At 42.9% G+C, this 15,715-nt stretch overlaps 1 protein-coding gene across 8 annotated transcripts in view; it reads left to right on the forward strand.

Moving 5' to 3' along the window:
* DGLUCY (D-glutamate cyclase) overlaps positions 1-15,715 on the forward strand; it is an 86,252-nt gene that overhangs the window by 27,346 nt on the left and 43,191 nt on the right. For 7 of the 8 annotated variants that reach the window (XM_069950724.1, XM_069950726.1, XM_069950725.1 and 4 more), the window contains 12 exons: positions 2,595-2,706; positions 4,682-4,835; positions 5,732-5,930; positions 6,576-6,726; positions 7,348-7,470; positions 7,628-7,825; positions 9,400-9,660; positions 10,090-10,189; positions 10,389-10,537; positions 11,561-11,680; positions 12,003-12,151; positions 12,905-13,063. In XM_069950724.1, the coding sequence (XP_069806825.1) occupies positions 2,595-2,706; positions 4,682-4,835; positions 5,732-5,930; positions 6,576-6,726; positions 7,348-7,470; positions 7,628-7,825; positions 9,400-9,660; positions 10,090-10,189; positions 10,389-10,537; positions 11,561-11,680; positions 12,003-12,151; positions 12,905-13,045 (1,857 nt within the window). In that variant the 3' untranslated portion in view covers positions 13,046-13,063. Of the gene's footprint in view, positions 1-61; positions 139-2,594; positions 2,707-4,681; positions 4,836-5,731; positions 5,931-6,575; positions 6,727-7,347; positions 7,471-7,627; positions 7,826-9,399; positions 9,661-10,089; positions 10,190-10,388; positions 10,538-11,560; positions 11,681-12,002; positions 12,152-12,904; positions 13,064-15,715 lie in introns of those variants that run through there. The other variant, XM_069950731.1, reaches the window with a different exon arrangement.

The raw sequence follows: 15,715 nt of genomic DNA on the forward strand, positions 1-15,715 counted from the left end.
GCATCAGATTTGATGCTGTGTTCAGTTATTTAACTGAAATCTGCTGCAGAAAATCAGCTGCAGATCCTGTAGGTGTGAACGCACCCTAAGGGAACCAGTCAGATCTGTACCACTAAAGACTTATAGGGAATCAGTCAGGTCTGTACCACTGAAGACTTTTAGGGAATCAGTCAGGTCTGTACCATGTCAAGACTGCAGACAGTGATGAGGAAATGAAACAAGTGATGCCTTTGTCTTGCTGTTGGCCATTTGCAAAGTTATAAAATTGCATTTTATTTGCAGCTCTGTACCAAGTAGGAGCCTGACAGATCCCCTAAGGCTGCGTTCACACATACAGGATCTGCAGCAGATCTCTATGTAACTAAATGACTGAACACAGCATCATATCTGCTGCGGATCCTGTACGTGTGAACGCACCCACACAGTATTTTTGCTCAGTATTTTGCAACCAAATCCAGGAGTAAATAAAAAAAAAACCAGAAAGGCTATGTTCAAGCACTGCTGAAATGTAGTGGATGGCCGTCATTTTATGGCAAATAATTGGTTCCTTTGGTGTTTTAATGCACGCGGAGGCAGTAAACAAAGTTTTCTTTTTGCCTGGAAAATCCCTTTATGGATCCGTTCACATACACAGTGTTTACAGCTGCTTGGTTTTCATGCTGCACAATTTGTCTTTTGTTACGAGTTTAAAGCCTCAAAAAACAAGCAGAAGTAAAGTCAAAAACATGCACATAAGTGCTGTAATTTCAGAGATGCATAGATTTTTTCTGATCCTGGCTTGCCGATGTATTAGATGGTATTGTTTATTGGGATGTGAAATATTTTTATATTCTATATTCTATATTTTTATTGGTCACTTTTCCTGGTTGGATGGTGGTGACATTCCATCCGGTCGGAGACCAGAACAACAGAAGGTGTGCTGCAAATTGTATGTTTTATATGGAAAGCATAAAGCTGAAACACTGTACATGTGAATAGACCCTTAAAGGGATAGTCCAACCAGGACTCCTTTTTCCTGAATGCCCGGGGAGCAGGTGAGTTAAAAAAACTGTCATTCACTTACTTTCCTTGCTCCAGCCTGCTTTCTGCCGCTCTGGTCTTTAGTGTGCGGCTGCTTCCTGGTATTAAGACATGATGTGGCAGGCCCGCTCAGCCATTCAGTGTCTTTAACAGTGTCCTCTGCCACTGAATGGCTGAACGGGCCTACCACTTCACGTCTTAATACCAGGAAGTAGCCGCACTCACACACTAGGGACCTGAGCATCAGAATCTGGGCGGCAGTGCTGGAGCCAGGGAGGTAAGTGGGGCTATTTCTGCATCAGATGCATGGAGTTCTGTGCCCTGTTCAGATGAATTAGCCTGATGCATATGAATATCTCCTTACTGGACCCAAACTAAGCAAGATTTACAAAGAAGGAATCTACTTGTCTGTTGTATAAAACCTGTCTGTTGTACCTGCTATATGTACGGTAGCCTAGCCGTGTTTTTCGCTGACGCTGGGGGCGTCCATCCCTCCGGTGTCGCTGATGCATAATTGTTCTCTCACAGAGATAATAATAACTATAAACTTAAAACTGTTTAACCAGTTAGTTAAAAATTTATAAAAAGTGGAAAAAACACTGTGAACAGTCTGTCGCTGTATAATCCGCTCTGCACACGTCGTCTGTCATGGACATACCTGTGTCTCTGGGGCCTGAGGTAGGTCACATGGTGATAGAGCCACTATAGTGCATACACTCCTAACATCACATACTGCAGGAAGACATGGGGATTCTTATAGAAGTCACTGGTGTTAGGTCCCTCGCAAACACTATGCAATGAAATGTTATTTGTGTGTGTTATAGATGTCTGCTTGTTGTCAGTGAATGGAATCATTCTTGTTTACAGCAATCTGACGTCTGGTATGAACACTGAGTAAGACATTTGTAGGGAAATCATGTAGTTCCCAGAAAGTATTGTCTATAGATTTGGTTACTTGGATTAGGACCCATATTTGCTGGGCGATTTAGGCTTTCCTGTCAAGTTCGGCGTACAGTGTGTCTTCATGCACCATGTCAGATCAGGAAGGAGAGTATGCCGACACAACCATCATATACCATGTTCTTTATGAGCCAGAGGAGAGATCTAGTGCCAAGGCTGCATTTACACTGAAGGACTCAACTCATCTGTGTAAAAGGGTTTATCCACACATTGCAGTCATGTTGCCATTTTTTCACAATTTTCCAAAATCTCCTAAAAAATTGCTACATGTTGTCAAGGGCTGCACTGCATTATTAAGTCACCAATGAGTTTGAGCAAATCTGTGACTATTTCAGAAAGTTTGTTATGGTCACATTGAGTGTTTGCCAGGTCAGCTGTGACTCTCTTGCCTATACTGTGTTGCAGTGAAGGAGCCCCAGGTTTTTTTCAAGACTTAACTATGTTGATCTATTTTATACCATGCAATATTATCCTCACCAGATCCATATAGTCAGTGCAGAGTTTTTGCAAATTTAATTGCAGATCCAATTGAAATCGCCTTATCTTTGCAAACAGAAGTCAGGCCTGTAGATGCGATAACTGCAATAATAAATGTGCGGTTCTTTTCTTGACAGGATCCTGGCATGGTTTGCCTGAACTCGCTGAGGAACCTTGTCCCTGCCGCTGTCCGTGGTTTAATACGACAAAATCGGATACATGTCCGTAACACATCCGGGATGGCTGCTGGTGAGAATCGTAGACACTAATGTGGTCAATGAACAACCTACATACCCTAACCTGTGGCTCTTCAGCTGCTGCAAAATGAGAACTCCCAGCGTGTCTGGACAGCCGTTGGCTCACTAGGCATGCTGCAAGTGGTAGTTTGTGACAGCTGGAAAAGCACAGGTTGGAGACCCGCTGTTTTAATATTAGATCACATGTTGTACCAGTGCGTTCACATGTTGCAGTTAAATCCAGACTTTGCAAATTGCAGCAAAATGTCTGATTTGACTGCAAAGTGTAAACTCAGACTTAAGGCTACTCTTTCCAGACACATTCTCGTTTTTCAAAAACAGGACACAGAACCTACGTGAACATGGGAAGGTCTTTTTTTTGTCATTTTTTTTTAAATGCTTGTATAAACCACAGTGAATGTCTAGCATTGTCCGAAGTAAAAGATCTTCTTAAACTTGCAACAGCGCTAGACATTAAGGTGTTTTTAGTAAGGCTAGGTGCACACTGCGTTTTTAGCATCCGTTTAACGGATCCGTTTTTTTGGGGGGTCAAAAAAGTAGTGTCAACAGTACTTTATTGTGCGTCAAAAAAAACGCATCCGTTTTTTTTATAATGGAAGTCAATGGAAAAACGGATCAAAAACGGATGCACACAAATGCATCCGTTTTTTGCAAAAAACGGATCCGTTAAACGGATGCTGAAAACGCAGTGTGAACCTAGCCTAAGCAGTTTTAATGGTATCTTTTGCTTTGTTACACATGTAACTTTTGTCTGGTGTTTTCAAATCCTGTTGAATAGAATATAGGGAAAAACACCAAGCCAGAGCAGGATCTGGAAAAAACAATCCTGGTATTGTCACTGTCAATTATTAAAAGAAATGGACCAAAGTACATGGTGTAAATGTATGCCACCTGCCTGAATGTATAACTATATGACATTGTATGTTTTATTACGATTCCTATAACCTGTGCTATGGAAGTTAATGGATTAGTTGCTGTTGAGGGGAGTGCAGCTGCCGAAGGTATATTCACATCTTATAAAGTGATGCTATATCACCACCGTGTGAGCGGACTGGGTCTGACCTCTGTGACAACCACTTATGCTAAAAATAAGAGGCTGCAGTGTGGATTCAATACTGCGGTCCCTTCACTATTGTCTATAAAGCTGAGGGGAACTGTGTCCACTACTATAGAGCTGGCTGTAGTCCTCTTGCTATGCAGGATAAGACTCTGCAGTGGTTGTGGCACTGAATCAGCCCTGCAATACCTTCTTATGCTGGATCCGTGGGGGTTAGACCTTTACCAGTCATAAACTAATGATATATCTTTGTGTTATTTTATCACTTTATAAGCCAGGAAAACTCCTTGTTTTAGTCCTCTAGACAGTAGGTTGTGTGTTTAAAGTGTTTCATCTATGTACAGTAATCCACATTTACCACTAGATGGTGCTGTAGATATTGTCATGGGTCATCTATAACCCTAATAAAGGTTCTTCCCGAACTGGTTCCACATCTCCTTCAGATTATTCCATTGTCAGTGAAGCCTTTTATTTCCTGGACTAACTGGCCCTGCAGTTCTGGATAAGTTGTAAGCTGTATAAGACTTTGTACACCCTGTGATCGGCTGCAGTTTTCTTACCTTGTCTCCCAGATGTCATCCTGGTCACAGTTAGTTATAGTGGCTGCTGCATGTATTTTTATCATTGAAGTCAAATTCTAAGAAGAGAAAACTGTATATGTATAGAGCACAGTGGTCTTCATTAGATGCATCAATACCAGTATCATTGCAGCAGCGGTGTAGTCTTCAGTTGATCCACACCTGTAAGTTCACCCAGTATAACAGTGTTATATTCAAGGTTTGCATAAACCAGGCACCAGCTACGAAAGGAATATTATTATTTTAACATCCAGTTTAGGTGTCTTAAGATAAGGATCCATTATTTCTTCTTGACGTGATAGGTTGACTTGTGTTCACTCTCAATATTTCAGGATACAACCAGGCCAATGTAGTGATTCTACACAAGTCTTTAGCCGATGATTTTGAGAAGTTTTGCCGAGCGAATAGTGGCCCCCTTCCTCTACTACACCGCAGCAAACCTGGGGAATGGAACTGTCACCCCTTAAGCAGTGACTCCGATATACGGTAAGAAACACTCAATGATATAATGTCATCATATGTGACTGATATCAGCCACTACTCTTATAACGCTTCAGTACTGATATAACCTTCAGACATTACATCATATGTGACTGATATCAGCCGCTCCTCCTATAACGCTCCAGTACTGATATAACCTCCTATTACATCATATGTGACTGATATCAGCCGCTCCTCTTATAATGCTCCAGTACTGATATAACCTCCTATTACATTATATGTGACTGATATCAGCCGCTCCTCTTATAACGCTCCAGCACTGATATAACCTCCTATTACATCATATGTGACTGATATCAGCCTCTCCTCTTATAACGCTCCAGTACTGATATAACCTCCTATTACATCATATGTGACTGATATCAGCCGCTCCTCTTATAACGCTCCAGTACTGATATAACCTCCTATTACATCCTATGTGACTGATATCAGCCGCTCCTCTTATAACGCTCCAGTACTGATATAACCTCCTATTACATCATATGTGACTGATATCAGCCGCTCCTCCTATAACGCTCCAGTACTGATATATCCTCCTATTACATCATATGTGAATGATATCAGCCGCTCCTCTTATAACGCTCCAGTACTGATATAACCTCCTATTACATATGTGACTGATATCAGCCGCTCCTCTTATAACGCTCCAGCACTGATATAACCTCCTATTACATCATATGTGACTGATATCAGCCGCTCCTCTTATAACGCTCCAGTACTGATATAACCTCCTATTACATCCTATGTGACTGATATCAGCCGCTCCTCTTATAACGCTCCAGTACTGATATAACCTCCTATTACATCATATGTGACTGATATCAGCCGCTCTTCTTATAACGCTCCAGTACTGATGTAACCTCCTCTTTTATGTGTTCCAGGAAGGACTGCCTTCTGTATCGGAGATACGAACATGGTGTCTATGCAGAGAGCCATCCCAGTCTGGAGAGTTACTCGGAGCAGCTGAAGGATATGGTGACTTTCTATCTAGGTTGCAGCTTTTCCTTTGAGAACGCAGTACAGAAACTCGGGATCCCTGTGAGGAATGTGGAGCAGGGACGCAACGTCAGCATGTATAAGGTAGGGGGTAAATTTTCATTGGTTACTCATTGATGAATATGATTGTTGGATATGAGTGTTAGCAGTTTGGTTTCTGGCAAAGAATGAGGTAAAACTACTGGCTTACACTCTACAGTTATTGCAGTAAATCCTGAAACCTCAGGGTATGTGCACGCTTCGGAAATTTGACATGCACGGGCGGATTCCTTCATCCACCCAAAGAATGAACAAAGGAGTCTGCCCATGGGAGATGCGGAGACGCACCCGCTGCAGTCCGCGAGCGGCGAATTCCGCTGCGGATTTTCCGTCAAATTTCCGAAGTGTGCACATACCCTCCCACAGAAGATTGCTGTGGGTTCAATGTGCTTCACCAGTGCTAGATATGCAACCGCACCTTAACCACAGTGGGAATATACCCTATAACCACTGGCCGGTATGTTCCTGCCAGGAAATTGGCATAAATTATAGTAAATTTGGCATACATGGTTTATTATATATTTGCTGTGCATCTGACTTTGCTTTCAGACATCACAAGTAATGAGTGTGAGTGTGGCTGGATTACTTCGTGCAGTAGGTACACCTGTAAGGATAGGTCCATGTGTCTCTATTCATCATGTGAGCGCAGATTTTGAACACTTCTCCCCATGATTTTTTTTTTCTTTGCAGACAGTGGTTCCATGTCATGCAGTGGGCGCATTTGCTTGTAATCTTGTGGTGACCATGAGACCGATTCCACAGGACAAGCTGGAGGCTTCAGCAATTGCTACACATCCCATGAAGGATTGCCATGGAGCTCCAGTGCATATTGGCTCCCCAGGTCAGCCATACCCTGAGCTGCATCCTCTTTCCCTTTTAGATACATGGTATATGTGCTGAACAACTGAAGACAGCACAGGATTGTCCTGTATAGCTGTGCCAATAGGCTGTTACTCCTAACCTGCTGATAACATTATACTATATGGGTGGTGCAATTATGCTTTTTTAGATCTTTTGAAGTGCAGATATTGAGCTACACACCATGAAAAGGTAAAATACAGTGCAGGCTATACACTGATGAATTCTATATCCAATTCCGGCCATAAGCATTTATCATCTGTCTACTACTACATCGGGGGGACTATGAATGGATTGATGATAAATGCTTCTGGATAGAATACCTCTAGGAGTCACACCAAATGATGGGGAATTGATTGAAAAGACTTTGACCATTTAAGAGTTTGCTCTAGAGCTGAATCTTTTGCTTGTGGGTGAAACCAAGCCTGCATGCATTGTCCAATGGCCTCACAATTTTGACAGTAATAGTTAAAACATGACACCTCATGCAGGTGGGGTTTTGCTTATATGCAACAGCTGCAAACTTGAGCGTATACCTTAACTTGTTAATTTGTTGGATATAACCGTCTTATAAGTTCCATCCTTCTCCTATCTCTCACTGAAGGTTTTCTTGGGATTAAAGATCTTCAAAAGCCGGATTATGGGGATGCGGTGCAGATTCTTTCCGGAGATGTCCCAGTGTTTTGGGCTTGTGGTGTCACTGGGGTGGAGGCCGTTGTTAGTTGCAGTAAGTATCAACAGTATTTATTGAGTATACAGAGATATTGCTGTTGCTCGGGTGAATTAAACAGAAATCTATATATATGTATGTATATATATATATATATATATATATATATATATATATATATAATGTGTGTGTAACATTGGAATTGTTCTTGCAGAATCTCCCCTGGCTTTCACCCATTCTCCAGGCTGCATGTTTATTACTGATGTTAAAAATGAAGACTCCCCAGTCCCGGACCCCCAGGACAGGCCCACAGTTGTACAGATCTCCTCTGATCCTTTGCATTACAGCCTGGTCTCACAACAGACGGCGGGAAAAATCAGATTGTTGGAAGAAATAGTTGGCATAGACCCAGGTAATTTATATGTGATAAATGAAAAATTTGGCAACTTTCTTAGATACAGATGTAGAAAGTGCTAAACAAATGTTCGGAGGGTCAAAACTGTTTACTAACACATCATTCAGCATTCTACACTGTTAGCCTATGGACCGCACGCTACACTATGACCATACCAAGCAGTGCCAGTTAATATGGCATTTACTAGATCTGTACTTTTTTACTGCAAAGTATCCACTTGTTGTCCGTGAATGGAAACAATATTAAGGCTGATGATCCAGAAGTTGAATATGCATCCTGACCTAGTCCTGTTCAGCTTTTGGGCAGCTGACAGACTTTGAGAGGGAGGCATCCCTGAACTGAAAGAACAAGATGGTCAACAATTCCTGCCATCTAGGCTGTTCTTACCAAGCCCTTAGGAGGTGTTGGGAGCATTGTTTACACGAGGACACACATAGAGTAAACAGGCTGCGGACAGCCAAGGCACCATATGTGCTGCAGAGTGCCAACCTCTATCCTCCATGCTTAAAGTGAATGTACCATCAGGCTCGGGCTAAAGCACTGGAGGCAGGCCGGGCCGCCCACAGTGGGAGGAAACCCCGCCCCTCTATGATACGACTCCATTGATTCTAATGGAGCTGTGTCATAGAGGGGCAGGGGTTTCCTCCCACTGGGGGTGGGTCGGCCCGCCTTCAGTGCTTCAGCCCGGGCCTGATGGTACATTCACTTTATCCGTATCTCATCCTGTATCTAGAATAAAGGTGCCCAGCAGAGTACCAGAGCCTCCGCGTAGTTGTACATTTCTCTCGTAGTAATCTCCTATTTCTATAACCTCATAATTACTTACATGTCCTTATTACAGTAACACAGAAAGGTGTAGACGATGCTAACAACTTCTTGGTGCATTGTTTTATTTTTTTGTCTGAGTGTACATGTTTTACAGGTACGTTGCTGGTGCGCTCAGGATACCTGCAAAAAAAGTCTATTGATTTATTCTGCCGCAAACTTGTAGATTTTATTGGACTAAACGTCTACTAGTTCCTAAAACATATATTTGCAGTGGAGAAGAAAGAAGGATATTTTTTATATTTGTCAGCCGGCAGCAGGCACCAAATTTTCCTTCAGGTGGAATGTCATGACTCGGGTGATGGACCGTCCGCTCAGCCTGTCGGTGACTGAGGTGGGACACAGCTGCACTCACTGATTGGCTGAACAGGGTGTCCATCAGCCAGGTTGAGTATTTTCCTCTGAGCCGTGACAGCATTAGATCTTGGGGGGGGGGGGGGGGGGGGGGAATGCCAAAGGGCCTGTGACTCTGCATTTCGGAGGCACAGGGAGAGTTAAGTAGTGATTGTTTATTATGTGCCCCCGCTCCTGCCAACTGACAAATTTTAAAAAATCAGCTTTGCATACCCACAAAAAAAAGAAGTATATGTCTAGGAAAGGGACTCAAGTAGACACTGGTAGAATATGTTCAGTATATTAAAGTCAATAGTTGGAAGCAAATATTACTCGGAAAATAATAGGGGATGTAAAGTAACCTGTTTGTGTGTTTAAACCCAGTGAATGGTGATGTTGCGACTGTCTTGCAGGTAACAGAGGGATAACTAATCTGCTATGTAAGGATGAGCTGCTGAGGAGCTGCCTGTCTCTGTCCCATGCCAGATCCATCCTTATAACCACTGGCTTCCCCACTCACTTTCAGCAAGTTCCTCCCGAGGAGACAGACGGTCCCCCTGGGGCCCTAGCTATGGCAGCTATGTTGCAGGCCCTTGGAAAGAAAGTGGTCATAGTTACAGATGAGCATGCCATTGACATGAACAAGAAAATTGTGGAGGATGCTATAGAACAAGGTATATCCTATAGGGCTCTGTTCGTAGAATTGCTTGCAGTCAGGATAAGTGATTATGAATGTTGTGTTTGTGGGACACCGAAGCATAGTAATCTGGCAAACAGTATGTATATGTTCAGGAAAAAGTAGCTGACTATGTGCACTGGACTGGTGACAGGCACATAATACATTATGTGTGTGGGGCTTTACTTTAAAGGGATATTGATTCCAGTATACCAGGCTAAAAGGAGGGCTCCCCAGGTTATGCCCCTACTCTGAGATGTTGCAAAACCACAACACCTGCCATTTTCTTACAGGCTTTAAGCATCAGAGCATGACAGAAGTAGTAGTTTTGTAACACTTAGGGAACACTTGTATAGAGAATATAGAGAGTGGTTGTCTAAAGAGGAAACGCTGTAAGTTTATTGATTCACCGCTTTTCATGTCGCAGGTGTCTTACGGACCACCATACCGGTGTTATCCTACAAGGGAAAAACACCAGATTGTGCTATGAAATTTTTGTGTGACAACGGAGACCCAACAGCCCCCAGGTTAGAGAAGCGTCACTGAGGAAAAAAGTTTATTAATGTTCGGATAACTATAGGGGGCGGTAGGTTTCTTGATAGCGTATCCTGCCATCCGCTAAAGTTTCTGGCTACCCTTTAAAGATCTGAGCGCTTTTGATACCACTGTTCTTATATTCTCCTAATCCTGAGTTACCTTCATGTTTTTCTATTTTTTCTCTCCAAGGTTTGACCATTTAGTTGCCATAGAAAGAGCTGGAAGAGCGAGTGATGGCAATTATTACAATGCCAGGAAAATCAATATCAAGCACTTGGTTGATCCCATTGATGATCTATTTGTTGCTGCACAGACCATTCCTGGTATCAGCACAACAGGTAAGCACTGCTTGTATTAGGCTGCATCAGTCATTCCCAGCCTATTGCTGTCCAGCTGCTGTGAAGCTGCAGCCCCCATCATATCCTCACAGCCAAATGTCAGTCAGTGGCTATCCAACATTTGCCAAACTAAGACTCCTAAAAGACAAATGTCAGTCAGTGGCTATCCAACAAACACTATAGCTCCCATCATGGGTGTCTTACACTGTATCTGAGCAGTTTTCTTGCTTCCAATGACAGTAATTCTCCTGGGTGATTACTACAACCTGCGCAGACACATTGTAACAAATTCTCCAGACAGAGAAGAGATCCGTGCTGCTGGTCTATCTGGCTTGGATTATACTGTCTTAACCGGTGTTCCCCAAGCTGTGGCTCTCCACCTGTTGTAAAACTACAAAACCCATCATAGCAGTTGTAGTTTTGCAAAAAAAAAACAAAAAAAACGGAGAGCCATATCTTAGGGTGCATTTCCATAAAGTTATTTTATTATTTTATTATTATAGCTGCCTGGGCATGTTGGGAGTTGTATTTCTGCAACAGCTGAAGTGCCACAGGATAGGGGACACTGCTGTAAGCATCTGACTGGTGTCATCATGCTGAATGTCAAGCCATAATGTGTTTTTGCAACAGCTACAGAGAGACCCCTGTTGGATCTACTTAGTCAACATCATGCAAAGTATTAGAGAATGATGGGAATTGTACTTGTACAACAGCTGTGGAGCCACCTGCTATAGAACCCTGCTGAAAGGAATCTCAGGGCATGCTGAGAGTTGTAGTTTTGCAACACCTTAGGTTGGGTAACACTGCTCTAAACAGTTAACGTTATGCCAGCTGTCAAGGCATAATGGGAATTGTACTTCTGCAACAGCTGAAGGGTCACAAGTTGGGAAACAGTGGTCTTCTCAGTCAATGTCATGTATGCTATCAAGACATGATGGGAGTTGTAGTTTTTTACCAGTAGGGCCATTCTTCCTCAGTATTGCCACTTCTAGGTAGCATCATGTACTTTTTACACTTTTACAGGGGTTGGAGATGGTGGAAATGAGCTGGGCACTGGCAAAGTGAAAGAGGCTGTGAAGAAATATATTAGAAATGGAGACACCATTGCATGTGATGTGGCGGCAGACTTCACAGTGATTGCTGGTAAGAACCGAATAACTCTAAAAAGCCTTGTCTACTTCTCTGAAGTTAGTAACTTATCTGTTATCCTTCTGTCACTCCAAGTCCCCTGAGCCCTGAATGGTAGAAGTTCTGTAAGTGGAGGAGTGGATCACTATAATAGTACAGAGCTGGGATTCAGGACTCGAGGATATTGATAAATGTCATTCTATGTATTGTTTTTACTCCACACTCTTCGGACCGTTTGTTAGTGCAGATGGCGGTCAAGTGGATGTAAAACAATTGTCTTGCTATCTTCTTTCCTTTTCTGCATTTATCTACCCAAGTTGTCATTACTCTACCCTAGGTGTCTCCAACTGGGGCGGGTATGCCGTATCCTGTGCCTTATATCTCCTGAACACCTGTGAAATCCATGAACGTTACGTGAGAAAAGCAGTTGGATTCCCAAAATCACAGCAGGAGACCTGGGCTTCCTCACTCCCCTCCGTCCAGAAGGTGACGTTCCCTTTTACATTATCTTCACTTTTCATTTATCTTAACCTCAATGTTGCCAAATGATCTAGCACCTCCTACCATTGTTAGAATTTCTCGCACACTGTAGCAAACATAATATGGATGCTGGTTGCAGGTCCAATAACCAGAGCTTACAGAACATCATGTGTCACCATGATGCTTTCAGTTAGTCCCTTAACCCACGATCTGGTGGTGGTACACTCATGTGGCAAAAGTAGGTTTGGCAAGTGTTAAACAACCTCCAGAATCTATAGGAAAACATTGACTCTCAGAAGAGATGACCGGGCACCAAGTTGGACAATTGCAGTCATGGTCTGACTATTGGTTGGAGTCCCACCAGCTGCTTTTCATTGTTTAAATAATAAGGCAGATAGTGTTCACTAATGTAGATGTTCTCTCACTATTCCTGATGTGGGTGCTCACAGTCTCCAGCACTGTCTGCTTACGGCTTTGTGCATTCAGGTGCTGGCACACAGGTAGTCGGCAGGTGTACCAAGTGTCAAGCCCCTAATGATCAGATATTGAGGATCCTGAGGAAAACCCGTTTAAATCACATGGAATGTACATTCGATTAATATGAGTGTGGTTTTTGCAACCCTGTTCACATGTAATGGAAATTTTTTGCTCAGATTTTTTTTGGCACAAATGTTTTTACTGTTTTGTGTCAAATCCGCAAGGCTTTCAGCTCCACACAGCCTAAGAGTGATGGATCATTTTCCTTCATGTGTTCTACAGGAAGAAAAGCTTCTGGCGATACTGGTGAATCATGGGATTCGCAGTGGGGTTACTGGGAATCTTGGGATGGAAGTTGATGGTCTTCCATTCTACAACACCCATTCGGATATGATCAAGCGACTTCTGGATGTCACGGATTAACCAGTTGGCGGCCACCAGGTTAGATGCAGGTCACATGGAAAAATATAAGGCTTTCAATTTTTTCTATAGTTTATTTAAATTGAATAATTACCTATACCTATATTATATAGTCCAGTATACAGTGTAGTCTGTGCCCCTGTAAATATTCTTATAGTGACTTTATCCCTGTGCTGTGTGGCCGTCCTCCTTTATAGCCCTCAGATCCCAGCCCTCCCATGTACATTATACATTCTCATTGCATCTGCCTTGCAGAGATCTTGTATATCGGGAAGATATACTGCATAGATGGTAAAATTGCAGAACTGCATTATACAATGATGAGATCTTTATTCTGTAAGGGTAGAACCCCATTGTGAGCAGATAGGGAGAGACATGGCCACTGTGATGCTCCTTCCACCTGCTCTGTGTACTCTGTCCATCCTTAAGATTTTTGCTGGGTTCTGTGTTTGTAGCAGAGATGTGCCAGACATTTGGACCTCTGCATTCAGCCACAGCTAAACTTAGCAAAACAAACACCATTTCCTGGAAAATAAAATCCTAGTTGGTGGAACATAGGTTTCTGGAAACTCTGAACAATTAACCACAAATGACTAAGAATGAAGCCAATCTATTGTACTCATGGGTAGAGACCGCAGCTCTGCCACTTCACATCCTCTCCTTTGGCGGCAGCTCTGGTGTAGTGACGTGGATTGTTATTTCTAAGCCACACAGCTTTATTAGCCTGACCATGCTATAACATGTGAACAATCTCTCCAAAACAATCATTTAGCCTTTATCTTATTGCGGTTGCGGACAGGAGAACACTTTGTGTATAGTAGAGTTAAAAGGAACCAATCACACCGAATATGCCCATAATGTTAAGGAAACGTGCTGGTACATCGCCTAGCACGCTTCCCAAACATCCCCCTGTACCCTCCGTCCCCTCCTTGGTTATGCCGCAATCTTACATTTTTGAAGTCCCGCGCTGTATGGTAATAAGGTGTTAGTGGTCACGGTGGGCGTGTGTAGTCATGGCGTGGGCGGCTGTAGTCATGGTCTTGGGCGTCTGTGAACGCTGTAATCACGCCCAGAGGGGTGTGATTGAAGGAGCTGGCTCTGCTGACGTCACCCATGGATTGCGTTCCACGTCGGCGGCGCGGCGACATCTTTAGCATGCCGCGCATGCGCAGTACAGCAGGAGAAGACGCTGATGTACTGTGCTTGCACGGCGTGCTAAAGACGTCGCAGCGCCGACAACGTGAACGCAGTCCCCCGGGTGACGTCGGCAGAGCCAGCTCCTTTTATCACGCCCCTCTGGGCGTGATTACAGCGTTCACAGACGCCCAGGACCATGACTACAGCCGCCCACGCCATGACTACATACGCCCACCGTGAGTACTTACACCTTATTACCATACAGCGCGGGACTTCAAAAATGTAAGATTGTAAGGAGGGTACAGGGGGATGTTTGGGAAGCGTGCTGGGCGATGTACCAGCACGTTTCCTTAACATTAGGGGCATATTCGGTGTGATTGGTTCCCTTTAATGCTATCTGTATTTAAAATGGGCTCTTACACCTGATTTTCATAGAAAAAAAAATGCAAGTAACTTTAATGGAGAAGAATGCAGAATGCAGTCATATGTATGTTATGTGAAGCAACACTTTGCTTCCTGCTTTTTATGCATTTGAATTCAATGGAGAAAAATGCTAATTTAAAATGCAACTAGTATCTTCAGTGATGACATGTTCAGATGCAGCCGTGTGTATCTTACATGAAAACTGCACCAAAAACGGCACTCACCATGAGTTGAGGCAATGTTCCCTCTAATGCAGGACTCCCACCTTAAATACTGACACCTGCTGTAGTTGCCCAAGTGCATCATTCCCTATTGCTTTCCATGTAACATGGACTGGTTTGTAACTTTACATTTACATTGGAATACCTGTAATCCGACAGCTAATAATCCAGAGTTTTTAAGAAGGATATGAAATAAATGAATAACCAGAATTTCCCCAGAAACCAAAAAATGACGTTCCTCTGATTATAGTAACATAGGATTTAATTTTGTACGCACATAATGGCCACGGGCTCAGGAAGGACTCCATACTGGCAGCAGATAATCTACTTGTACAGATAATAAGATGGTGTCCAGCCCTCATCTATATAGAAATAAAAGCAAAAATCTTTCTACATCTAATTAGAATAAAGCAGAACCGAGTAGTCAGGTTAGACACGCATCAGTGTCTTTCCTCGGAATGGTATGACTGGATGTGTAACGAATTTTGCTTTGATAGGACGGAATGTGGGACATCATCTTCTGATCTCCTTGTAGGTTCTCTACCTGTACAGTTCAGGTTTATAGACTTCTCTGTGCACATCTGATCATCTACATCAATTCCACTGAATATTTAACATCAAGAGCTTGTTTCGTAAGCCCTTTGCACAAGAGACTTTCAAGGATATCATCATGAAATCTGACCATATGGCACACTTAAATCTGCATCGATTATTCCTCCAAACTGCATCACATCCTTTTTAAAAGTAATTTTTTATAAATCACAATGCAATTTTGCATCATTAAAACCTGTGACGTGTTACCTCTTCCATGCAGAAACTTCGTTGGGTAGAGGTGTCCATGATGCAAAGTTACCCTTATGAATGCAGCTACTTCACTGGCATACATGGCTTG

The sequence above is a fragment of the Dendropsophus ebraccatus genome, chromosome 13, assembly GCF_027789765.1.
Source record: "Dendropsophus ebraccatus isolate aDenEbr1 chromosome 13, aDenEbr1.pat, whole genome shotgun sequence".
NCBI lineage: Eukaryota > Metazoa > Chordata > Amphibia > Anura > Hylidae > Dendropsophus > Dendropsophus ebraccatus.